At 43.8% G+C, this 25520-nt stretch overlaps 1 protein-coding gene across 2 annotated transcripts in view; it reads right to left on the bottom strand.

Moving 5' to 3' along the window:
- Positions 1 to 25520, bottom strand: part of CEP152 (centrosomal protein 152) — a 2961597-nt gene that overhangs the window by 2500029 nt on the left and 436048 nt on the right. For both annotated transcript variants that reach the window (XM_044077591.1, XM_044077592.1), the window contains exon 4: positions 21250 to 21316. In XM_044077591.1, coding sequence (XP_043933526.1) covers positions 21250 to 21316 — 67 coding nt within the window. The remainder of the gene's footprint in view (positions 1 to 21249; positions 21317 to 25520) is intronic.

The raw sequence follows: 25520 nt of genomic DNA, 5'->3' as shown, positions 1-25520 counted from the left end.
AGTGAATAAATGTCAGATTATAAAGCATCAATCATCGATGAAATATGGCATTGCAAGAAAAGCGGCTGAGAAAGACTGGGCTTTTGCTGACTTTGTTACTCTTATGGGTGGAGTGTAAAGCACGTACTCCACATTATGAAGTTAATGTTTAGAAGGATACTATAAGGGAATAAAGTAACTTAGTAAAACTATCTTTGTTTTAATAGTAATTGTATAAAACATTACATGATATAAACTGCATGCTACATAGTCAAGCAGATTTATGTAGCATGGAGTCAGTATTATCTTAAATTAGGGGGGGGGTGAGGGCTCAGTCTTTTCAGTGATTGTATGTGATAAACATATTAAATTAAACAAGTACTTTTTAAGTTTAAAGAAATATAGACATTGTAATGTAAAAAGAGAAGAAAGGCTGAACAAAAGCAAGTTAGTTATTATGCTGTAATTCTGGGATGTTGAGGTGGGGAACTTGGTGTAAAATTAGAAGTTATGTATCTACCATAACGTTCCATGTTAGTTGTCTTCTCGCCTTCTTTCTTGCTGGATGGGTTCGGAGCCGATCCTCGGCTCCGACTCGGCCACTCTAAAAGCTCGAGAGCTAGTTCCACCGGCTCGAGGCTCCCCTATATCCCACAATGCTAGGCGGTAACTCCTCAGATCTCATTTGAAAGCTAAGCCCAGCAAGGAAAATCCATAAAAGGAACAAAAGAAAACTCCTCTAGGTCTGTCCAGGCTAGGGGGAAGGAGGGTGGGACGCAAGAAAGAAGGCGAAAAGACAACTAACATGGAACGTTATGGTAGGTACATAACTTCTAAATGTTAAGTTGTCTATCTCGCCTTCATTCTTGCTGGATGGGACCGCGTCCCTAGCACCTTATCCCGGGTGGCCTATCGGAACAGACTCTTGAGTACAATGGAACCAAAGTTGGCTCAGTCTCTAGAGGCCAAGTCCAACTTATAATGAGAAATGAAGGTATGGGGAGAAGCCCAAGTAGCTGCAGAACAAATTGAATCAATAGGCAGCCTATCTTGGAAAGCTATAGAAGTGGCTAAAGCTCTAGTTGAATGAGCCCTGGGTTTGGATGGCAATTGTTGATGTCTGATCTCATACACAAGGGTAATCAACGAAGTAAGCCATCTAGAGAGAGATACTTTAGAAATTGGAAGGCCCATTCTACCTTCTGCATAAGAAAAGTACAGTTTTGTACCTACCATAAATGTAGATGTTATCCAGTCGGCCCAATACCAGAGTATATAAGGATCGTCGGTCAGAGGGCGCATTAGACACGCGCGTCAACCGGTCAGTAATCTGCGCGCGCCATATCCTCAGTCTTTTCTTGCCCCAGATGTCAGAAGACCCTAAAAGACAAGGCCCAAAATACCTGCACCAAAACATGGACAATATATACAAAAATATAAGCATGTAAACTCACCTAAACACAGAGGGAAGGAGGGAGGTAAAATTGGCAATGGAATCCTCGAACATCTACATTTATGCATTGCTGCAGTCCTTACTATTGGGAGGCTGGCAAATCATAAAGAAGTAGGAGCTGACAACATGCCTTGCAAAACAGCTGTGGCAAAACCAGCCCTAGACTTAGAGTAGATAAGTATGCACTGAACTCCAAGTAGCTGCTTCCAAAATATCCCTAGTGGAATGAGGCCTAATCCCAGCTGGAATCTCCTTGCCATGATGGGAATAACAAAATGCAATGCAAAGCCAATCCACCTAGAAATAGTTTGTTTTGAAACAAACAACTGCTGAGACTGCCTCCTTTATTTTGAGGATGAAAGGAAGGATTAGTGCGTAATGATACTACTGCCATAAGGGCCGCAACTCAGACAAGGAGTAGGGTAGGAGGCGTGGGGGGCATATATATTTTGCCCCCTAAAATCTCTTCCATTTTTCTCGCACACTTTCCTTGTACTAGGTCTTCTAGCTTCCATAATCACATTTAAAACTTGTTGAGGAAGTTGAGACCTGCTGTGTTTCAACACAGAATATGCCAGGCTGTCAGATGAGAGAGTGAGCTTGACATGGAGCAGATGATGGAAGAAGAGGCAGAGGTGGAAAGGCATACACATGAAGGTTTGTCCAACTGAAAGACAGAGCATCCACTTTCCAAGCTGTGTGATGAAAAGCTGGTGGTTTAGTACAGATCTATGTCTGGAGTTCCCATGACACTGTCAATTTCTGAAATACATGAAGATCCAGTTTCCACTGTGGGGATCCATGATTTGTCTTGAAGAGTTAGGTGCAAAGCGTGGCGCAAGATATAAAATCATTGCTTGCCTGCATAGTTGTTGATGTACCACATGACAGTTGTGTTGTCTGTTAGAATCAACACCTGAACTGGACTGCTAACATCTCCTTCATGTTGATATGTAGATGCTGTAGTCTGGCAGGCCACTTGTCTTGTATCCACTTTCCATTTAGATGAGCTGTGTCCATACATTTTGAGATACCATTGTAACTTCCTCATATGCAGTTTGGCATTAGGAGCACCAGAATACAAGATGCCATGAACCCTAATGCTTGAAGGACTGTCTTTGCAGTCAGCACGGACTGATGAGATAGTTGATGGAAGTAAAGTATAGACTCTTTTGTTTGTCCGGGTTTTGCGGGGTTAAAGGCCATCTTTATTTCGCTCACAGAATACCCTAGGCATCTTTCTTGAGCCAGAATCAGGCAGTCGTCTAAGTAAGGATAGATTTGAATTGAGCCAGAACCTTTGTGATACTCTGGCAGTAGATAGATAAAAAGGCAAATGCAGAGAACTGATAATGAGAATCTCCAGCTCAAAACGCAGATACTTCCTGCAACTTAGCCTGATAGGCACATGAAGGTAAGCTTCCTGAGATCTAAAGTTACCATCCAGTGATCTTTGCCCAGCAGGGGTAAAAGCTGAATCCAAAATCGTCTCCACGTGTCCCTTCTTTTGGTACTAGGAACATGCGAGAATAAAACTTAGGCCCCTTTCTGAGTACAGGACCCTCTTTTTCTTTGTGGAGGCGGAACGTCTGGCATGCCTTGAGAGGCGGAACGTCTGGGGCATTGTATGGAAATAAAATCTGTAACCAACACCCATCTGTCTTGAGTAATTAAATCCCAATTTTCTTTGAAAAGAGACAGTCGCCTCTTCCCAAAGGAGCTGCCAGACAGAATCTACTGGCAGCTGAAAGGCAGGTCATTGGGTCTGTTTACGAGGACTGACCCCCCCCCTCACCAGAGAAGTCTGAGCAGGTGAACTCCCTGTTCTAGGCTAAAAGAACCTTGAGCCCTGCCCCTACCACTACTAGACCTACAGGATATGTCCACCCCTTTAGCAGCAATTTCTCTACTAAACTTGGTGGTGTACACCCCTTTAGCAGGCCAATTTCTACTAAACTTGGCTACCTGCAAAAAATCTTTAACAGTTTAAAACTGCTTCCACAGGCCGACCAAACAACACATCAGACTGTAAAGGAGCATCTCAACCAGGCATGCCTAGAACAGAACTAGTCTTGTTCAGACACATAAACTAAATCCAGCAATTCTTTACAATCAATACCTTCCGCCAAAGCATCCACCTTAGATTTCAATTGTGAAAGGAGATAATTTTGATATTTCAGCATGTGAAACTGACAATTCAACGCTCATGGCTAGAGTGGAAGAAGTATACACTTTCTTACCCCACCTATCCAACGCTACCTCTTTGTCAGTCAGAGGCCTTAACACCTTTAGGCCCCTGAGAAACAGTTTCTGGGTCGCCCCTGGAAGAATCAGGGTTCAGGAAGCCTCTGCAAAAAACATCTTCCACCACATTCAACAGGGGAGGTATAGCTGGGGCTATGCTGGGTAAAAAACAAGAATTCCCTCCTTCTCTTCCTGAATCAGGTAATCCTGGCCTTCCCCCATTTAAGTGCTTCATCATGGAATGCAGAGTCTCTGAAATGAAAAAGAGAAGAGGAGGAGAAGGGAGGAGCATCATCCACATCAGAATCAGAATAATGAGGATACTCCTGCAAATCCTGAACCCTGTTCAAAACTGTCAAACTCTGGTTCCACCCTAGGCCTCTTATCAGGAGGGCCCATAGAACCTCTAATCATAGTAATCAAATCTTCTGCCATTTTAAGCATATGTTTCTTAGGTACAGAATGGGAAGAGAGGGAAGAACAGTTACCTGAAGCCCTCAGCCTGGCCTACCTCCTGAGAAGGCACATCCTGTAACAGTAAAGTTTCTGCCTGAGACTCCATGGAAACTCCTGGCAAAACCTCTGGCTCCACTGAGTTTTCTAAAAACCCACGTCCGGGACTGCGGTTCATCAACCCTAGGCTTCGCTGTTTTGTCCCTTGCTTTCTTGTGAGCGAGCGTCGGAGCATCCAGCGGCATTTTTTTTTACAGCTTCCTCTCCCAAACACTAACCTGGCACAGTCTAACCTCCTCTTAATAGTGCGTTTGTTAAAAACTAGCACAAAGCGGCAACCAACAATCTGTTTCCCACAAGAAATACAGTTATTCACTTTTTCTGACATCCGGTTAAATACTGAGGCAGAAAAAACAAAATGTTCTAGCACGGGTACTTAGCTAACTGTTGGTCTGAAACTCCCCCGTCCGGATATTTCAGAACGCCAACCTGCACTCGCAAAACAAAAACTGCATCTGCATCGGAAAAAAAAGAAAAGACTGATGACGCCGTCATACGTAGTACGCTGACGCGGCGTGATTCAGTCTGATCGCCCCTGCACCGACCGCCTTATACTCTTCCCTCCTGGGCGGACGGACTACTATACCTATATGGACTATAGCAATGGGACTGCAGCAATGAAGAACATCAAACAGTTGATCAAACTTCCTGAATTGTTTGGTCCTGTCTAAATAGTACCTAAGTTGGCGATGAACATCTAAAAAGTGTAACTTTTGTTCTGACCTATTGGAATAATTAGGAAAGAACACAGGAAGTTCAATGGTTTGATTCAAATTTGCCAGTGAAGCTACCTTGGGCAAAAAGGACGGGTTAGTACGTAAGGACACCCTATCCTTATGAAACACAAGATAAGGGGGTCGACTACACAGAGCATGGAGTTCAGAGACTCTTCTAGCTGAAGTGATAGCTACTAAAAAGAGTGTTTTCCAAGATAGTAACTTTATTGAACATGAAGCCACAGGTTCGAAGGGGGGAAGAATTAAGGACGCCAGAGCCAAGTTGAGATCCCATTGAGGAGGAGGATCCCTGATTAGTGGTTTGAGGAGAAAAACTCCCTTTAAAAAGGCTTTGCAGGGTTTGTGAGACATAATGGAGGACTCAGACTCCAACATGAAAGTTCGATATTGCTGCCAACTGAACTTTGATGGTAGACGGGGACGAACCTGAGTGGAAAAGTTTGGCTACAAAGTCTAGAACTGATTGAATGGAAGCAGTGAAAGGATCTATATTCTTTGACTGTGCCCAATAGGAAAAATGTTTCCACTTGCTATGATAAATCTTCCGAGTGGAAGACTTATGAGAGGCTATCAAAATATTTCTAACTGAGCGAGATATCAGAGGAAGCCTGGCTAGAGTTGGAATTGGAGGAACCATGCTGTGAGGTTCAGAGAAGGGAGGGAGTGGTGCAACTGACCCGACTGATGGGTCAAGAGGTCTGGAACTGGGTCCAGATGCCAAGGTTGCTCCAACAGATAACGGTGGAGAAATGGGAACCAAATCTGTCGAGGCCAGTAAGGGGCAATGAGGATCATGGAAGCTTTCTGAGCGATGGCTTTCTGTATTAGCTGAGATATCAGTGGGAAGGGAGGAAAAGCATACAGAAGTCCCCGGGACCAATCGTGTACTAGAGCGTCTCTGCTGGGGTGGCCTGGTTGGGGAAAGAGGGTGAAAAAATCGTCGCACTTGCTGTTTCGGGGAGTAGCGAAAAGGTCGCAGCAAGGCCGGCCCCACTTTCAAAAACTTTCTCCAACATTGAATTCTTCAGAGACCACTCGTGAGGCATGAGAATAGCTCTGCTCAATTTGTCCGCAATTACATTGGACTTCCCGGGAATGTGCGTTGCTAACAGAAACCGCTGAGAAGAAATCGCCCATTGCCACAGTCTGAGTGCCTCTCGACATAGGGGGTAAGATCTGGTCCCGCCTTGTTTGTTGATGTACCACACTACAGACATATTTGTCTGTCTGAATTGCTATAGTTCCCTTGGGAAGAGAGTCTTGTAAGGCTTGCAACGCTAGAAGCACTGCTCTCATCTCTAGGACATTTATGTGCAAGTGGCACTCGAAAGGTTGCCACATGCCTTGGACCGTCCTGCCCTGGTAATGCCCCCCCCCACCCGATCAGGGAGGCGTCCGTTGTCACTGTAGCAACCGGAGGGGAAGGGATGAAAGGTCTCCCTAGGTGGAGCTGGGGAAATGTGATCCACCAAGAGAGATGATTCTTGCACAATTGAGTTATCCGAATAGGATGGGACATTGGAAGTCGTTGTAAAATTCTCATATGGAAGCGAGCTAATGGTAGAAGAGGGATGGCCGCCGCCATAATCCCTAAAACCTTCAGGATCAATCTGGCTTTGACTTTGTTGCTCTGCAAGACAAGAGAGACCTGTCTGTGTATGTCTGCTATTCTCTGCTCTGAGAGTCTGGCTGACATGTTGACTGTGTCTAGATTTGCGCCTATAAAGGTAATAACACGACAAGGCAACAAGACAGACTTTTCGTAATTTATTGAAATGCCTAGTGTCTGACATGTGTGAAAGGTGTAGTCTCTGGCAAGAAGCAAAAGATGCTTGGTGGGGGCTGTAAGGAGCCAGTCGTCTAAATAAGGAAACACCTGGAATTCTCGTAGTCTCAGATGAGAGGCAACCACTGCCATGCATTTGGTAAACACTCGGGGGGCTGTAGTGAGACCAAAGGGCAGGGCTCTGAATTGGAAATGACTGGTTCCCAGCCTGAGGCGGAGGAATCTCCTGGAACGTCGACTCATTCTGATGTGACAGTACGCATCCTGGAGATCTATCGAGCACATCCAGTTGTCCCGCCCCAAAAGGGGTAGAATGGACTGCAGCGTGACCATCCGGAACTTTGTTTTCTTGACAAACTTGTTCAAGTTGCTGAGATCCAAAATGGGTCTCCAGTCCCCTGTTTTCTTTGGAACCAAAAAGAATTTGGAGTAGATTCCGGATCCTATTTGGTCTGCTGGAACTGGTTGAATGGCTCTTTTTGCGAGCAGCTTTGAAATTTCTAATGCTGCTTGCTCCCTTTGACTGGGTGGAACGTCTGGAAGGGATTTTTTGGATTGCTTCGGAATGAAAAGGAATGGGATTCTGTAGCCTTCGGAAATGATAGACTGTACCCACTTGTCTTGAGTTAGGGATAGCCAGGCTTCTGGGTACAGCGATAATCTTCCCCCGACTGCCTCTGAAGGTGGACAGTCGGGCAACACCTCAGGGATGCTGAAAGGGCTTGTCGGAAAAGGATTCTCGACTGCCCTGATTCTGCGGGCCCCCTCTGCCTCTAGGACGGCATCTACCATTATTGTTCCCCCCTCTGCCTCTAGAGGGGAATCGACTCTGTGCGTCAGACAAATCTCCCTGAGATTGTTTGCGGAACCACATCTTTCCCCCTTTCTGGCCTTTGGGGTAAGGCCTAGAAGGAGCAGAAAAACGGACTCCGACGGCAGAGAGAGTTTTGCCATCAGTCTCGCACCTAGTCAGGGTTTCCTTCACTTGAGGACCAAAAAGGGATGATCCATCAAAGGGGGAATTAGTGAAGGACGCCTTGAAAAGGTCCGCAAAGTTACATAGCCGCATCCAGGCGTGCCGATGCAAGGCTACACCTGTACCTGCCACTCTACTTGCTCCATCCGCCGCATATGAAAGGAGGCGCATGGAGGAGTTAGTTATAGAATTAAGGGTCGCCAGCTGAGAGTTCATCCTATCCTGAAAACCCGCAGCTGTTGGGTCCTTTAACATTTCGCTCGCTTCCTTGAGCAAATCCCTCTGAAGACGAGTGAAATGACACAGGTAATTCAGCGAGCGCATAGTAAAGGTCGCTGACGAGAACATCTGCTTCCCGTACCTGTCCATCGACCTAGACTCCTTGTTAGGAGGATGAACAGGCACCGAAGGATCAGCTAACTCCTTCTTGGTGGCCGCAGCCACCACCATAGCATCAACAGAGACTCTTTTGGTTAAAAATTCCTTGTCCTTGGGGGCAGTGATAAATTTTGATGGTCTCCTGGGGGTGAGTTCCACTGAGTCAGGAGCCCAGGCCTTCTTTGCCACCACTTGCATAAGGGGGTCAAAGGGAGGGGACACCCAGGAGGTGGAAGGGCGAGAGCCAAACGCCTCAAGATACACCGATTCATCCTCTGAAGGGTTGAGGGCTGGCCAATTCCCCCTCTGTTTTAAGATTTCGAGGATGTCTGCAAAGGAGACATCTTCAGAGGGGGAACAAGGGGAACCTTCAGAATCCTCTAAATCAGTGTCAGAGGTGACAGACTCAGGGGAGTCAATGTGCTTCCTCTTGCACTGCCTTTTCCTAGGGGGCTCTCCTGCCGGGTCAGGAGAGGCCTCGGAAGAGGAGGAGATCCCCACTGGGGAAACTTGAGGAGCTGGCTCTCTACAGTCGGGGATGAGAGAGTGAGTAGAAATCACCGGAGGCACCGTGGAGGGAGGGGCGGAAGGAGCCGACTGTGGAGGTGAACCTGGTTCTAACACGCTCCTCATGACCTCGAAGGCACCCCTGTCAGGAAGAGCCGGAGGTCTCCGCTCCGAAAAGCTGAAGACCTCCCCCGGCACCGGCAGTGATGGCTCCGAGGCCGATGTCGGAGCCGAACTCACCAGCGCCGAAGCACCGAGAGGGAGAGCGGGGTCAGACAAGGGTCCGATGCCACTCGCCCCCTCGGAGCCGACGAGGGAAGTCCGGCGCCGAGATTCTTCCAAGGAAGACATCGGAGCAGAAGACGGCACCGAAGACAAAGGTATCGGTTCCGATGCCACCACAGTCTCGGGTCCGAGCCGCCCCGGCTCCGAACTCAGAAGAGTCAGAGGAGGACCATTTTGAGTAATGGGAATAGTTCTCGACTGTTGAGTCGGACTTTGAAGCATCTGGGCCAGTGCCTCGGACTTAAGAAGTCGACTCACTACTCTCTGAAGGTCATGATCCGATAGTCTGGAAGACCTAGAGGAGTGAGATCTATGGCTCCGTTCAGACAGCAAAGGTGATGCTGGAGCCGAATGAACGGAGCCGATAGATGGAGATCGGGACTTTTTTCTGGATGTCGGTTCCGACAATTTGATCGGAGCCAACTCAGTTATGTCTTCCTCAGCTCCGGCCAGAGCCGAGGAAATAGTAGGGGCATGCGTTCGAGATTCATCGGCTCCGGCCGGAGCCGATGTTCGAACAGCCTTTGGACCCCCAGAAGACGGCTCAGAGACTGGAGCCGAAGGTCTGGAAGGCTTAGAGGGTTTCCCTGAGGATTGAGTCGAGGGACCCTCAGGCTTCAATAAACTCCTTAAAATGAGTTTATTTTTGCGCTCCTGCAGGACTCTAGGGCTGAAGCCATGGCAAACAGCACATGAGTCCTGCAGGTGCAAAGGCCCCAGGCAGTATACATAAGAAGTGTGACCATCTGTCAGAGACATCTTCTGACAGCACGAGTCACACTTCTTGAAGCCTGAGACCTTCGATTCTTTGGACATGTCCAAAAAAGAAGTCAAAGTGTAACCACAAACAAACACACACAAACACACACACACACACACACACACACACACACACCCCGATTACACTTGTAATATTTTTAAATTAAAATTTAGTAATTAACTTAAAATTAAGACCTTACAAAACACAGCCACTCCAACTACTAAGGTAGGGAGGGAATGGGCCTAAAGCCCAAGGGAATAAAATTAGCAAGTTTGGGAAAAAAACTGGGGAAACTTGACTATAAAGGGGAGTAAACTACTTAACTTTGAAAACTATGAGGAAAGCTAACTTAAAAAGGGGGTCTATCTAAGATACAACTCAATATTTCAACTAACCTGACGAGCCGGTTGAAAAAGCACCTCGATCGCTGTAGCGGCAAACGAGATCTGAGGAGTTACCACCTAGCATTGTGGGATATAGGGGAGCCTCAAGCCGGTGGAACTAGCTCTCGAGCTTTTAGAGTGGCCGAGTCGGAGCCGAGGATCGGCTCCGAACCCATCCAGCAAGAATGAAGGCGAGATAGACAACTTAACATCTGCACTTATATTATATTATATGTAGAGTTGAGATGTCTTCACTTATTTTTGCATAAGTGAATGTCAGGATTAATACCTTTGGCTTAAGTGTTTTCTGTGAGCAAGTAGGTTTGAAAAATAAGATGGAATAAAATGAGGAATGCCACGAGAAGTACTAAGTTTCCTGCGTATGCAGTTAACTTTTTTCCTTTAGCAGCTGAACATTCTATTCTTATGTTTCCATGGAGATGAGATGTCTGTACCTGCAAGCAATTAATCTTGAGAGCATTGTTTGCTGAAGGAAATAAACTTTAAAGGTACAAGGACAAGCAGTTCATCAGAATGTAAAGTTTGAAATTATTGGAAGTGAGAAAGAGATATCAACTTCCCCAACAGCCTTACTGTCCTCAGTGCATTTAACAGAACAGTGTAAACACAGCCTTAACATCTCAGTGCATTTAAGAGAACAGTGTATAGTTTATATTTGAAGACAGCCAGTTCACTTTTTCTTAAGGCTAAAAGTTAATGCTTTCTGAAAGCATACAAGCTATTTTTCACATCTAAGTGAGGAAAGGAATAAAAGCAATCATTTTCAGTGGGAGCACAGGCCACATGTAACATGTGCTTTAGCACAGATGATCTTAACTTTAAGTTAGGTAATGCCTGTGGGTGCAGCTGTCAGTATGGGCAACTGTTCCTTTCAGGATGGTTCAACTTAAATTTTTTGAAGATATACATATATTTGTATTTGTGCCAAGTTAATCAGTTATGGGGGTGTTCTGAAAATATATGTATTTTTTATGTTTGAAGGTTTTCATTAGAACAAAAACTCTTGAAAAATGTGACAAGTTCAAATGAAGATGGCAAGAAAACTGTATGAATGGTCAACTTGTCAATGTGTGTATGTAACAAAAAGTTGGAAATACAAATGCAAAAAAGCTGTCATGTATAACACGTGGGAACAATAACTGATCATAATTGTTACACTATCCATATAATTTTGAAATGTAAATATCCTTACAGGTACAGCCAATAAGAGTACTGGATTATAGGAAGAAAGCACAATGCAAACAGAAATGCTGCAGGACACGCATTTGGAAAAAAATGAGCATGTGAATTTGATAAAGAAAAAAATCCAGGATAGATATTCATCAGAATATCAAGACAAATGAAAAGGGGAGTAATTCTATGGATTGTTAGAGGAGCCCCTATAGTGACAGAAGAGGAAAGAAAAAGATGATGATAAATTTCTGGTAGTAAAGGGCTACTGGCAAGGGTGAGGATTATGCTGGCATATATTTATATTTCACAAAAAAAAAAGAAGTTATGTACTCATCATAACGTTCCATCAGAGTTGTTGTTTTGCATCTGTTTTCAACCTGAGGGACACAAATCCGGGACGGATCCGTATCAGCCGCATTTTTCAGCATCGGATCAGAGCTCAAAGCTCCTCCTCTACCCATAATGTTCTTGTCTCCCTTCTCCCCTCAGATCGAGTTTGCTGCCACCATAGCATCCCAACCTGACACAATCCCTTACACCTTGCAAAAATACCCTGAGAGCACTATAGGAAAGAACAAGTTATGCCAAAGTAAAGGCTAAGTCTCTTCCAGTCAATCAATCACATAGCCCATGTAAGGCAGGGGGAAGGAGGGAGGGATGGTTGAAGACAAATGAAAAGCAACAACTCAGATGGAACGTTATGGTGAGTACATAACTTCTTTACCTGAAGTTGTTGTTTTCATTTGCTCTTCAACCTGTGGGACAGAGTCCCCAGCTACCAAAAACCAGGGAGATCCTCATGGAAGGATATGCCAGAGCATAGTGGAGCCAAAGAATGCCCTACTTCTGGATAGTAGATCCAACTTATAACGGGAGATGAAACTATGCGAAGATGTCCAGGTAGCCACAGAGCAAATGTCATCCAAAGAAACTCTGTACCAAAAAGCAGCTGAAGTAGCCACAGACCTAAAATAATGTGCCTTAACTTGACCTGGCAGAGATAAGCCTTTAGCTGAATATGCCAGAACTATGCACTGAGAAATCCAATGAGCAATGGTGACCTTCGATACGGATTTCCCTAAAAAGGGCTTACAGTAGGAAACAAAAATTTATCAGACTTACAAAAGGACTTTGTTCTGCGCAAGTAAAAATGTTATTGCTATGAACATCCAGCAGGTACAATTTATTCTCTCCCTTATTCTGAAAATTTAGAAAGAAAACAGGGAGACTGATAACCTGATTAATGTTTGATTCCGAAACCACCTTTGGAAGGAAAGAAGCATTAGTGCGTAAGGACACCCTGTCTTTATGGAAGATCATATGAGGAGGCTTAACCGATAAGGCTTGAATCTCTGACACTCTTTTGGCTGAAGTAATGGCAATCAGGAAGGCTGTCTTCCAAGACAAAAACTGCAAACCCACTGAAGCTGCAGGTAAAAAGGGGAAAGAAACCAAGGCTTGGAGAACGAATGTGAGGTCCCAAGGTGATGGGTCCTTAATTGGGGGCCTAAGTAGAAAAGTACCTTTCAAAAAGGTTTTACAAAGCTTAGATGAAGCCAGGGAAGCCGAATTATCTCCTACATGAAAGTTAGACATAGCTGCCAGCTGAACTTTAACTGTAGAGGAACTGTAGAGGAACTAGCACCCTGTTGAAAAATATCTGCCAGAAACTCTAAAACAGCAGTAACCAGGCCAGTAAAGGGGTCCAAGTCATGCTAAGATGCCCAAATCAAAAAATGTTTCCACTTACTAGAATAAACCTTCCTAATTGAAGATTTATGAGCTGCTACCAATATCTTCTTAACTGGAAAAGACAGCCTGGGAGAAATAACAATCATGGGAACTGGAGTAGCCAAGCAGTAAGATTTAGACTGGCCAGATCTGGGTGTGGAATCCATAAGTGATGTGAAATTAGATCCAGAACCGGATCCAATGTCCAAGGAGGACACACTATATGAGACCACAGAAAAGGGAACCATATCTGGCGAGGCCAGAAGGGGGCAAGGAGGATGACTGAGATCTCCAGCCATCAAGCTTTCTTAAGGAACTTCAAAATCAGGGGAAGGAGGATAAGCATAGAGTAGACCAGAGGGCCAAGCCTGAATCAGAGTATCTCTGGGGATTTCCCCCGGTGGGGGATTCAAAGCGAAAAACTCACTGCACTTCGCAATGGAAGGAGAGACAAAGAGATTACAGCAAGGCTGACTTCACTTTAGAAAGATCTGCATCGCTACTGCAGTATTCAGAGACCACTTGTAAGGCATCAGGCTAGTCCCACTGAGCCTGCCCACTAGAATGTTGGACTTCCCTGGAATGTGCGTTGCCACCAGAAAATGTCTGGTGGAGATATCCCACTCCCACACCCTCATGGCTTTGTGACAAAGGGGATAAGACCTGGTTCCCTCTGCTTCTTGATGTACCAGACTACTAACATCTTGTCTGTATAGATGCCAATCATCACTAGGGGAAGATGGGCATGAAGAGCTTGCAATGCTAAGAGCACTGCTCTCATCTCCAGGACATTGATATGCAATTGGGTATCCAGGGAATTCCATGTGCCTTGGACTGTCCTTCCCAAGCAATGACCCCCACTAGAGTAGGGAGACTTCCATCGTCACTGTGGTCAATGCAGGAAGAATAAATGGGCGACCTTGATGAAGATCCGGGGATTGAATCCACCAGATAAGAGAATCCTTACAGGCCAAGATAAATGAACAGGATGGGACAATGGTAGATGTAGTAATGACCACTGGACTGCAATAGTCCACTGGAGCACACTCATGTGCACCCGGCCTGTGAGCACAAGAGTGATCGTGGCCACCATAGACTCCAACACCCGCAAGACAGATTCTGCTGGGGGAAACTGAGCTTGGTGGATACACAAGACAAAGTTTGAGGGATTGCAGTCTGTCTGGAGTTACAAAAATTCTGGTCCGAATTCTGTCTAACCGAGCTCCAATAAAATCCTGAACTTGAACCGGGTTCAACCAGGACTTGTTGACATTTATGTTGATGTCCAACGGTGGGCATTCTGGAGAAGGAAATCCACGGCTTGGCAGAGTCAATGCCTGGAGGGAGCGGAAAGAAGCCAATTGTCCAGGTAGGGAAAGACATGGAAGCCCTGCAGCCGCAGGTGAGCTGCTACCACCACAATCACTTTGGTGAACACCCTGGTGGATGTGGTGAGACCAAATGGTACCGCTCTGAACTGGTAATGACTGTCCCCCAGCCAGAAGCGGTGAAACCTCCAAGAGCATCTGCCCATTTTGATGTGATAGTAAACATCCTGCAGGTCCACCAAGCACATCCAATCATTCTCCTGCAGGAAGGACAGGACAGATTGGAGTGTGACAATCTGGAATTTCATCTTGGCAACTGACAGGTTTAGGGTTGACAGATCTAGGACTGGTCTCAAATCCCCCGTCTTCTTTGGCACTAAAAATAACCTGGAATAGATGCCTAATCTGGACTGGTCGGGGGGACAGGCTGGATGACTCTCTCTTCAAGCAGCTTGGAAATTTCCACTGCTGCATCCTCCCTTTGCACAGGTGGAACGTCCCTTTAGTGTTTGAGTGGGTGTGGCATTTCAGTGAAGGGCATTAAATATCCTCTGGATATGATTTGCAACACCCAATGATCATCTGCGATGGACTCCCAAGCTGTTGGGTGTAGCAAAAGTCAACCCCCGACTGCCTCTAGAGACAAGCAGCCCAGTACCCCTTCAGGGATGCTGCGAGGGCGTGTCCGGGAAAGAATCCAGAGACCCTTGGTTCCTCTGACCTCCTCTGCCATGAGGGGTGGCCTCTGTCAAATCCTCCTCTGCCTCTGGGGGAAGGCAAGTCCTGAGCATCCTGGGAATAACCCTGAGATGGCTGTAACTACATCTTCCTCACCCCTCGCTGATTCCTGGAAAAGGTTCACTGACAGGCTGAGAAGCGGATTCTGACGGCAGACAAAGTCTTCCCGCCCTCCTCGCTCTGGACTAAAGTGCCACGTTCAGTCTTTCCAAAGAGAGTTGAACCATCCTACGGGGCATTTGTAAAAAACGACTTAAAGGGCTCCGAAAAGGCACAAAGTCAGAGGCGGCATGATGCCTGATGGCAACGCCTGCTCTGGCTGCTCTAGCAGTGCCCACGGTAGCGTGAGATAGGAGGAGCATAGAGGTGTTGGAGATGGAGATGAGGGTGGCCATCTGGGAGGAGAAAACCTTCTTTTCTTCTGCTGACATGGACCCTGGGGCAGACTCAGCAACCTCCTTAACTAGGTCTCGCTGAAGCCTAATCACGTGTGCCATGTAGTTCAGCGCACATACAGAAAACGCTGAAGTGTAGACCTGCTTCCTAAAACGGTCCATGGTCCTCTGCCAGATGGAACATGGAGCTCTCCTGTGCAAGCTCCTCTTGGTGGCCACCGCCACCACAATGGCATCAACAGGGGATCCCCTCGACCAGTGCAGTTTATCTGATGGGGCACTGTGGATAGGATCCACCATGTCAGACTCCTTCCACACCTGACACGTAATAAGATTCACCATGGGATCCGTGAGAGGGGACACCGAGGATTTAGAGGGTCCTGCACCAAATGCTTCCAGGAACACTGATTCGTCAGGTTTGAGTTTTTGGGCAGACCACCCCCCACGCTGGCAAAAAATCTCCATAATATCTCCAAAGGATACATCATCTGGGGTGACAAGGGGGAACCCTCCCCTTCCTCCAAGTTGGTGTCCTCAGAGAGAGACTTCAGCAGGGAGTCTAAGTGTGTCCTTTTACAAGTGTGCTTTCAAGGAACCTCCAGTCTCTGAGGTGAAGGGGTGACAGGCTGCCCTTTAGTGAGCAGGATGACATAATCCAGACCAGACAAAGAGGGAGCCAGGACGGACTCTGAGGATGAAAGCATCAAGGGTCTCGATGGAACCAAGAGGACCCTCTCCATCACGTCAAAGACAGAGGAAGAACGAACCCCTTGAGCTGGGAGAATGACCGGGTCCGTAATCCCCTCAGCCAACGGGAGAGACAGAGCTGAACCATTAGGTGCCAAGACTCCGAGTGGACAGCCCGGTTCCAAAAAACTTGGAACTAACACCACCCCTTCGGATCTGGCTCCAAGAGTAGGACGGCTCTGAGGTGGTCAGAGCCGACCCACTTGGGACAATGGTTGGGGTTGAGGTACTAGGTACCATCAGCGCAAACCCCTTGACGCTGAGGGGCCTGGGACCCAAAGACTCCAAAACCGGGGGTCGGATCGGGGAAGGAGTAATTGGCAAAAAGGCAGACTGTATGACCCCAGCCCAAGAGGGGGAGGGGGCAGGCAAGACTCCCATCTGAATCTGTGTGCAGATAAACCTCCGCATCATTCTGTCCACCTCAGCTTCAGAGAGACTGCCGGTAGACCTGGCAAAGGAGGCCACAGACACCAGCCTAGACAGGCGGTGGGGGAGGCCAACACAGGGGAATGGTCCCAAGAAACCTCTGGCTCCGGGTAGAAGCCAGATGAATGGAGCCAAGGCGAGCCCAAGCTGGGAGCCAGGCAAGATTTCGCCGGGGACTTGGCCAAAGATCAGTCAGGGGGACTGCTTCCTCTGCCAGTCCCGATCTTGGTGTTTGCACTTCTCCCCATCCCTAGCCCTCTTGGCAAGAGGTTGAGTCCCAGCGGCCCAGGCGGAGAAAGCAGCCAAAGCTGAGGAAGAAGCTTGGGCCTCCACAGTGGGAGGAGGAAGGAGGCCCTTAAGGATCAGCTTATTACTCATGTCAATTAATGCGAGGGGGTTGAACCCCATGCAGATCGAACAGGAGGAATCCAGGTGCGGGATCCCTAAACAGACTACGCACACAGTGGAGCCATCAGCGGAGGAAAGTTTATGACCATACTCTATGCACTTCCAGAACCCTGACTTAGGTGTTTCAGCCATGGTAGAGAAAGCAGAGGACCCAGAAGCACTCACACACCTAAAGTAGAGGAAGAGAGAAAAGAGGGAATGAAAAAGTTTTTTTTTTTTAGGCTAAGGACCGACACCTGTGCGCAAGAGTAGAAGAAGGTGAAAGGATGGAAAGAAGATAGGAAAGGTAAAAAATGCTGCTTGAAAAGAGAGTCATCCATCCTGGATCTGTGTCCCACAGGTTGAAGAGCAAATGAATACAACTTCAGATCTGCTATTATGGAGCTTAAGTAAATTTTGAGAAAATAATCGGCTTTCAGCAGGGAATATTACTTGTAGGTGTGGACTAGAATTTGATTTGCAACGTGATGATTTATCTAGGGACCTAGAAGGGAAAATACAACAAAAAGGGTAGATTACTGAAGAAATGTATGAAAATATTTTGGAATGAAAGCCATGAATTCAGTAGCTGGAACTCAGAATCTACACACTTTTCCCAAAGGTACAATAACTGGGCTAGACTACTTAGTAATTATATTTCCCAAGAACATATGTATTAAAGTGAAAGCTTCAACACACATTCAATAACTATTTCAGATCATGGACCAATAAAAACCAAGATAAAAATACACTGAAGGCAAAATTAAAAGTTGGCTCTTTTCCAACTAGCTGTTAAAAAGGGAGGAATTTAATGAATGGGTAGTGGAAATTATTCAACAGTTATTTGGGAAGATAGATTTATTCAGAGAGAGAAAATGGAGTTTCAAATTAGGATAGACATAAGAGAGAGAGAGATGGTTAGGTAGTAATAGAAATTATTTAGAGTGGCTGACAAAGGTTAATCTTGCAGAACAAGAGGAGGCAAAACTGCAGAGTGCTGAAGAGAAAACACAGGATTGTCTGGATAATGTGCATGAGTTTAGAAAGATTGCTTTTAATTAAATACACCAGAACGCAACACAAGCATGCTGTGGTTGGTGTAACAATCTTCTTTCATTGCATTCTGGTACCTTGGCCTTCGCCTTCTCAAGGAATACATTCATCCTACATACCATCACACCTTTTATATCCATTGCAAGGTCAAATTGACGTAATTAATTGCAATCAAACAATTAAACAACCATTAAGTGATTGCTGTTAAGCAACTTTTTTTTGATAACTTCAGAGCACAAACACTTTCAGCACAATGACTTAGGCAACATACAGTAGAAAGGGTTGTCACCAAACCTGGGGAGTCTGTAACAACAAAAATAGCCAAGAGACCCTGTAGATAGACTGCAGATATTAGAGAAGTATTATGAAAATTTGCATAAAGCAGAGACAAACAGAAATGAAGAAACAGCACAAATGCAAGTATTTGTGGAAAGACTGAAGTATGTTTAGGTTAGACGTAAATAAGGCTCAAAAAGTAACAGATAAGAATAGGAGATGAGATAAAAGCAGTGATGTATAATCAATCTGCAGGAAAATCTGCCAGAACAGATGGTATCTCTGTGGAAGTTTATAATAAGTTAGGAAGTAAGAAAGTAATAAATATCTGAAGGGTTTAACAGTATTTTTTAAATGGAGGGGAAGCAAAAATATCTCTGAAGAAAGATGATAGCTGTAATACCTAAAGATGGTCAAGAGCCATCACAGCCAGCTTCATATAGACCCATTTAAATTTTACACCATGATTATTAAGTGTTATAACACTTAAAAAGAATGGGAAAGGTATTGCCAAAATTGATAGATATGAATCAATGTGATTTAGTGGAGGGGAGGCAAACATTTGACATTAATAGAACAATGATCAGGAGGGAAGCAGACTGTAATAAAATACAGCTGTTATTGGTTCTTGATGCACAGAAAGCATTCTTCAGAGTAAACTGGGATTTTATGAGTAGGGCAATGGAAGCATTTGCATTCCCTGATACAATACTAAGTTTCATTATGAGGATATGTTAAGGATTGCAGGCAAGAAATAAAGTGGGGAGGGCTCCTCTCTGATAAAGTCTGATAAAGTTGTATCTGAACCCACGAACCCAGTCAGGGATGTCCTCTTTTTCCATTATTTGCTTTATATTTATAGCTTTTGGCAAAGAAAATAAGGGACTCTGAAATTAATTGGTATGTTAAATCAAGAAAAGCTGACCATTTGCAGACATTACTTTGTACCTAATAAATCCAGAAAAGGCCAAGGTGTTGTAGAACATTTTGAAAAGGGTTGTGGAACATTTTGAGACAGTTTCAAGTCTTTTCAAGATATAAAATTAATAACGATAAAAAAAGGTTATAGCTGTAAATAATGTAGCCACACATGAATTGGTTCAGCAATTATTTACAAGTATGGATTAAAAACGCTTATGTTAAAGCAGCTAAGGATATGTGGAAAGAGGACTAAACAAAAGATAAAACAAAAACAGAGAAACTGGAAGCTCTTGTTTGTAGATATGGATAGTAAGATACAAGCAGCCAAATTACTTTTAGTCCCTTCAGTTGTATATACAGCTCAGGCATATTTTTATCAACCAGATAAGTTGTGGACAATAATAAAGAGATGAAATGTATCTGGAAGGGGAACAGGACATGGGTAAGAGGGATAAACGGATCCTTCCACAAGAACAAGGCGGTTTAGAATTACCTGATTTGAAGGGATATTTTAGAGCTACACAGTTAAGGTTCATATACATAATCGAAGCGAAAAGTTATAATTCAGAGTAGAAATGAAATGGGGGGGGTCAAAAATAAAAGAGTGGGATTTTGTACGCAGATCCTTAGGGAGAATAACAGTCATACAGATTTTTATATTCATAAAGTAGCAGAAAGTATATTAACTAGGCTAACACGGGAATGGAGAATGGAGATTCTGACGATAGAGATAACTGCATTTATGGGTACAGAGAATAGGCAAGAGGGGGGCTGGAATTTACTGGAGAGTGGTGGCAAAGGAACCAAGGTACTAGGAACAAATAATTAGAGAGGGAAAGGTAAAGGAATGTGAAGAAGCCAAAAAGGCATTTGGATTGTAGGCTAGTGATGGCCTTCCCTATCAGGGGTTGATATCAGAGTATAGACAAAAAGGGGATAGGGGAATCCTAAACGAATGACGTGCACTGGTTGAGTTTGAAACTAAAACTGAAGCTGCTGTTAAAAAAAAAAAAAAAAAAAAGTATAATTAGTAGGGCATATAAAATATTGCACGATAAATATAGAAATCAATAAGAAGAGGTCAGAAAAGATTAGGAAGAGATTACATAGGCAATTCACAAAGAAACAATGAGAGAACATATGTATGGCTTACAAACATTTAACAAAATCTAGAACATATAGGATTTTTGCCTGAAAGTGTATTCATGGATATTTTTATACCCCAAGCAGACTGCAAAAAATTTTTCTCAGGTAGATAGCAAATGCTTGAAGTTTAATGGGGAAGAAACAGGTACCTGGAAGTATATGTTCTCTGAGTGTAATAAGCTGGTACTCCTTAAATATGCCCCAGAGAGTACTCTGTCAGGCATACTGGGTGAGCAAATGAGTGTAAATAAGGAAATGTTTTTTTTTTTTGGAGTTGGGATACAGAATCTGAAATACTTAGACACAGTAAGGCCTTGTTAAGTTTAGTTATGGTAGCTGCCAAAAAAAGCAGCTACTAGAAAATGGAAATCAAAGTCTACACAAACTATACTTTAAGCAGTGAATATTGTAACAGAGATAAAAAAAGGAAGTGGGATCCTTAGAAAAGGGTAGGAGTAAATTACATAGAAAAAAATGAAAATTGTCGGAACAATAAAAGGAGAAAATGTTTATGAGGAGGAACAAGGTTTAAGAAAAGGCAGGAGTTGGTCAATTTATGCAATGCTGTTTTGATCATAAGATATACAAACAATAAATGTGATGCATGCTGTTTATTAATGTGAACTTCTTACATTTATATAAAAGTAATAAACCATATTGTTTGCCTATGTCACAATTGATAATTCAATATTTTTTAAGTTACTTTTAGTCAAAGGTAAAGATAGTATAAAAATACAAAAACAAACATGGAGCTAGTTTGCCTACCAAACTACAAAAAGTGTATGAAATGAAAGCCCATTTAGAGACGGTAGGAAAAGTTGATGACTAGAATAAATAGCTCACGTAATCATCTACCATCACCGGTTATGCATGCGTGTAAAACACAAGAAAGACATAACTTACTTTTTGGAGATCTGCCGAGGTTGGAACAGCATTCCAGTGCTTATTTTGTTGCCAGGGTTGCTGGTTTCTGCAAAATGAATAATTCAACTCAGAAAAGGTATTTATGTGATTTTAATATTGCAATCACACAAGGGTTGACTGAAAACTGTTTTCTCCCATAATTATCATGGGGAAAGAAAGAAGTATAAACAATGCAGTATTTAAGTACTCCATGACTCATTTCTTGCAAACCAGTCATTTTAAGAGTATGTTAGAAAATATTACACTATGGATATCAGCCACATTCTGCCACCCTGAGCAGCAGCTGCAGAATCACACCTTATGGAAATAATGTAATGCAACTTTGTAGCCTGATGCACTCTAATATTTATGCTCATTTCAAAATGACCAAAAGTCACAAATCCAGTGCAACATTCTTACGCCCAGGATCATATAAAACCTAGTGTCCAACACTGGTACTGTTTAAATCATGTCACTAGAATATTAATGCAAATATAAAAATTACAACTTATTTCGTACACTGCTGTAACAACGTATAACATCTTTATTCCTGGTACAGCCTTTCTTTGCACATTCAAATCAGATTTGCATGGGACTCATTACCAAAATCATACCAATATACAAACTGTCGTTCCCATTGTTTTGTTCTAGACAAATGTATACAGTATGATGATGAGTGCTCTCTGGTGTTATACAAAGAACTCAGTTTTAAAAAAAAAATAAAAACATAAAAAATGAAGAGAATCACTTATCTGAAGACTAAGATAGGAAATTGTCTAACAATGGCTCAAGCTGTTTGGAGACATTGCTGTGACTTCAATGGCAACAAGATCAAAATTTCAAGTAGTGCCATCGATTATGGTCAAGGAAGGAGCTCTAGCCCATGAGGAGTTTGTTGCAAGGCAGAACAGATGCCAAGACAATCACGCCAATGGTTTTCATTGCGAGGACAGGAGCAGAAAAATCTACTGCAAAATAAATGTACACTTACTAATCTACAACACTGATTCGATGTTGCTATGTTTGTAAAGAAGACCCAGTGTTTGTAAACAAACCATAAAGAAGATGAACATCCTGCATTTACAGGATCATATGAAGTTACTAGGCTATTGGCCCTGAGGCCCTTACAAGCCTAGCCAAGAATTTAGCCCATGTTCCGACAAGTCAGCACCCAATGCCCCTGTCCAGTAAGTGGATTCCCAGAGTGCATTTTCTGTTCCCCATCCGGTTATCCAGGTTGTGCTTAAAAAGGGTTAATGAGGTATTCTGTTTGACATGGAGCGAGAGTCTATTCTACAGAAGAGGGAGTCTCTGGGAGACGAATCAAGTCCCACTGATGTCACGGATGAGGATGAGATTGCACATGCGGGTTACTCGAGTGGAGCTTGACTTGCAGATATGCAGCAGTCTCATCAAGGCAGGGGTCGAGACTACTTTTGTTGCCAAAGGGCACCACTGAAGAGTCTGTAGGTGACTGAATATAGGGACAGGGCCTTTAGCCTATCTGTGTGGGGTTGATGTTTGAGGCCTTAGATTCTCCTAGTGAGGAACCACTGTGGTCTCTCCAGCTAATGCATGTGCTTTGTGAGGTACATGCCGAAAGAGGGACTGTACTCAATAATGGCTCATATATTAGAAGAATACAGGGCTGTTATGACCACCTTGTCCCTGGATGAGATACCCTTACTAATGAGGTGGGCCATGTAGAAAGTTTCCATACAACGGAGGCAATATGATGGTCTAAAGTCAGACTGCTATCAACTTGGGTGCCCAAGTCAATCACGATAAACTACGTGCTTAGGAGCTTGTAATTAATGTGATAATTTGCAGGGATGTCACTCTCTCCAAAAGGGATAATGATGCATTTTTTGGCATTCAATTTGGGGCCATGTTTCTGGCAACAGTCATTTGTTTGGGTGAGAACCTCTTGGAGGATGTCCACATCACTAGGAGAATTGATGACAGCGCCCAGCTTGCAATCATCTAGAAACTTGCTCAGCCATAGGCCAATGGTTTAGGCCTGCAGCTCAGAAAAGTGTATCCCAAACAACAAAGTTCCCACCACCAAGACTGATCCTTGGAGTACACTGCTCATTACAGGTTGACTGCTGGAGGTGGCTTCCCCTGTTTTGACTGGGTGGTTTCTACCAGTAAGGCAGTTTGCTACACATGTGGTAGCATATGGATTGATGCCTAATTGAGAAAGTTTATCTATTACACCTGAGTGGGGAATTGTATCGAAGGATTTGACCAGGTGAAGGTAGATGGTGTGCACACTTTCCCTCGGCCATGGCTTTGGTGACTGTCTCATAAAAGTCGACCACATTTGAAAAGCATGACCTCCCCTTGACGAAAACAAACTCTGTGGGTTTGAGTGTTTGGAGGTTGTCAATGTCCTTCTTGATGAGGTCCACATTAATCCGCTGCATGTTTTTGCAAATCAGGCTAGTTAGGTTGATGGATCTATAATTTCCTGGATGGGTGGACGCTCCACCTTTGTGCAAACAGATGAAAGTGGCTGTCCACCACACAGCTAGGACAAAGCTGGTACTCAGGCTATGGTTGAACAGGGTGCCTAATGGTGCTGCAAGTTCCTGCCTGGGTTCATGAATAATACACCCTGGGATCTTATTGGGTCCCATGGAGGCTGTATTCTCCTGCTTTGAGAGGGCACTAATGACTTGTATTCTAGAGATAAGGGGAGGACGACAGGTGCTGGGATTGTCCTGATTTACTAATGGGGGGGGGGGGTGAAGTTTTCATTGAACCAGTCTACCAACAGGTGAGCTATATGTACTGCATTTGTGTATGTGGTGTCCTTGACCACCAGTTCTGAGCAGACCTGGGTGCTTCCCTTGACACTGCGGACATAAGTGAAGAAAGGCCTGTGATTGTCTTTAGTAGATGTGGCCAGTCTGGACTCAAAGTTTGCTTTGGAGGATTTCATTAGTGCTCTTATTTGCCTGTTCAGTTTAATGAGACTTCTTCCAATTAGGCACCTGCTTCTTCTTGGTCCTGGACAGCAATTTTTTTCCTTTTATCATAGAGTTTCTTTATTGCAGATGTCAACCAGATAGGTTTACTTTTTCTTGAGGAGGACGATTTTGCTCTCTGGCGTATTCCTGATGCCAAGCAGATATATAAATGCCCATTATAGCACTTTGGTATAGGTTATGACATATGTGCCAGTTCCAATGGAGGAGGAGGGGGCTGTGAAGTGGCTTATACTTTCCAACAGAAAATTGTGATCAGCTTTGAAGAAGTTTTTTGGTTTGACCCTAGGTGGGAAAGGTAGGGTCGGGGAAGATGGTGACTTCGAAAGTGACCACTTTGTTGTTGGATCTTACCAATGAGGATGACAATAAGGATGTTGCAGGGGATACTCGTGTTGATTAATACCAAGTCCAACATATTTTCATCTATTGTAGGGTGTCATACAACTGGTCCAAGGCATTTCACTGATGAATTCAACAAATCTCTGGGCATTTCTGTTTTGGCAAGAGCACTTATTCCAGTATATGGCTGAACAGATAAAGGCGTCCAGGATCAAGGTAAAGGGTTAAATCTATATAGTTTCGAAAAAGGCCAGATAGGTGGAGTGGGCATTTTGAGTCAAAGTTGGGGGCCTGTAGGTAGCTATGATTTGACTAGGAGTCCTTGTCAATGTTAACTAAATCTGGAGTGTCTCCTATGCGTCAAAGTTTGACCAACCTAGAGATGTGTATGCCATACATATATATATATATATATATATGTGTGTGTGTGTGTGTGTGTGTATATATATATATATCTATATATATATATATATATATATATATATATATATATATATATATATATATATATATATATATATACACATCTAAAGACACACACACACACACACACATATATATATATATATATATATATATATACACACATACACATATACATACATACATACAGCAATTATGAATAGAGTGGAGGGGAGGGAATTGGAATGGATCATAAGACTACGTGCCAATTATGTCAGGGGTATGAATGAGAAAATGTCCATCCACCCTAAGCTGTTAGACAGACCCCTACCCAGATCAGATATTATTTTTATATATATTTTGATTATGATTTTTATAATGAATTGTTACAATGATTTTTATTGTTGTCGTGAAAGTTTTATGGCATATATGAAGGTCTGAGTTTATTGTATAGTTGATTTAGATGATTTGACTTTAAGAAGTTGTTCTAAATTGTAAGTCTTTTGTCATTAGCTATGCAGATATTTAAAATTT

The sequence above is a fragment of the Protopterus annectens genome, chromosome 7.part0, assembly GCF_019279795.1.
Source record: "Protopterus annectens isolate FY-2018-M chromosome 7.part0, PAN1.0, whole genome shotgun sequence".
NCBI classification, from domain to species: Eukaryota; Metazoa; Chordata; order Ceratodontiformes; family Protopteridae; genus Protopterus; species Protopterus annectens.
Note: the sequence above shows the minus strand (reverse complement) of the source record. Positions and strands in the feature narration are given on the sequence as shown.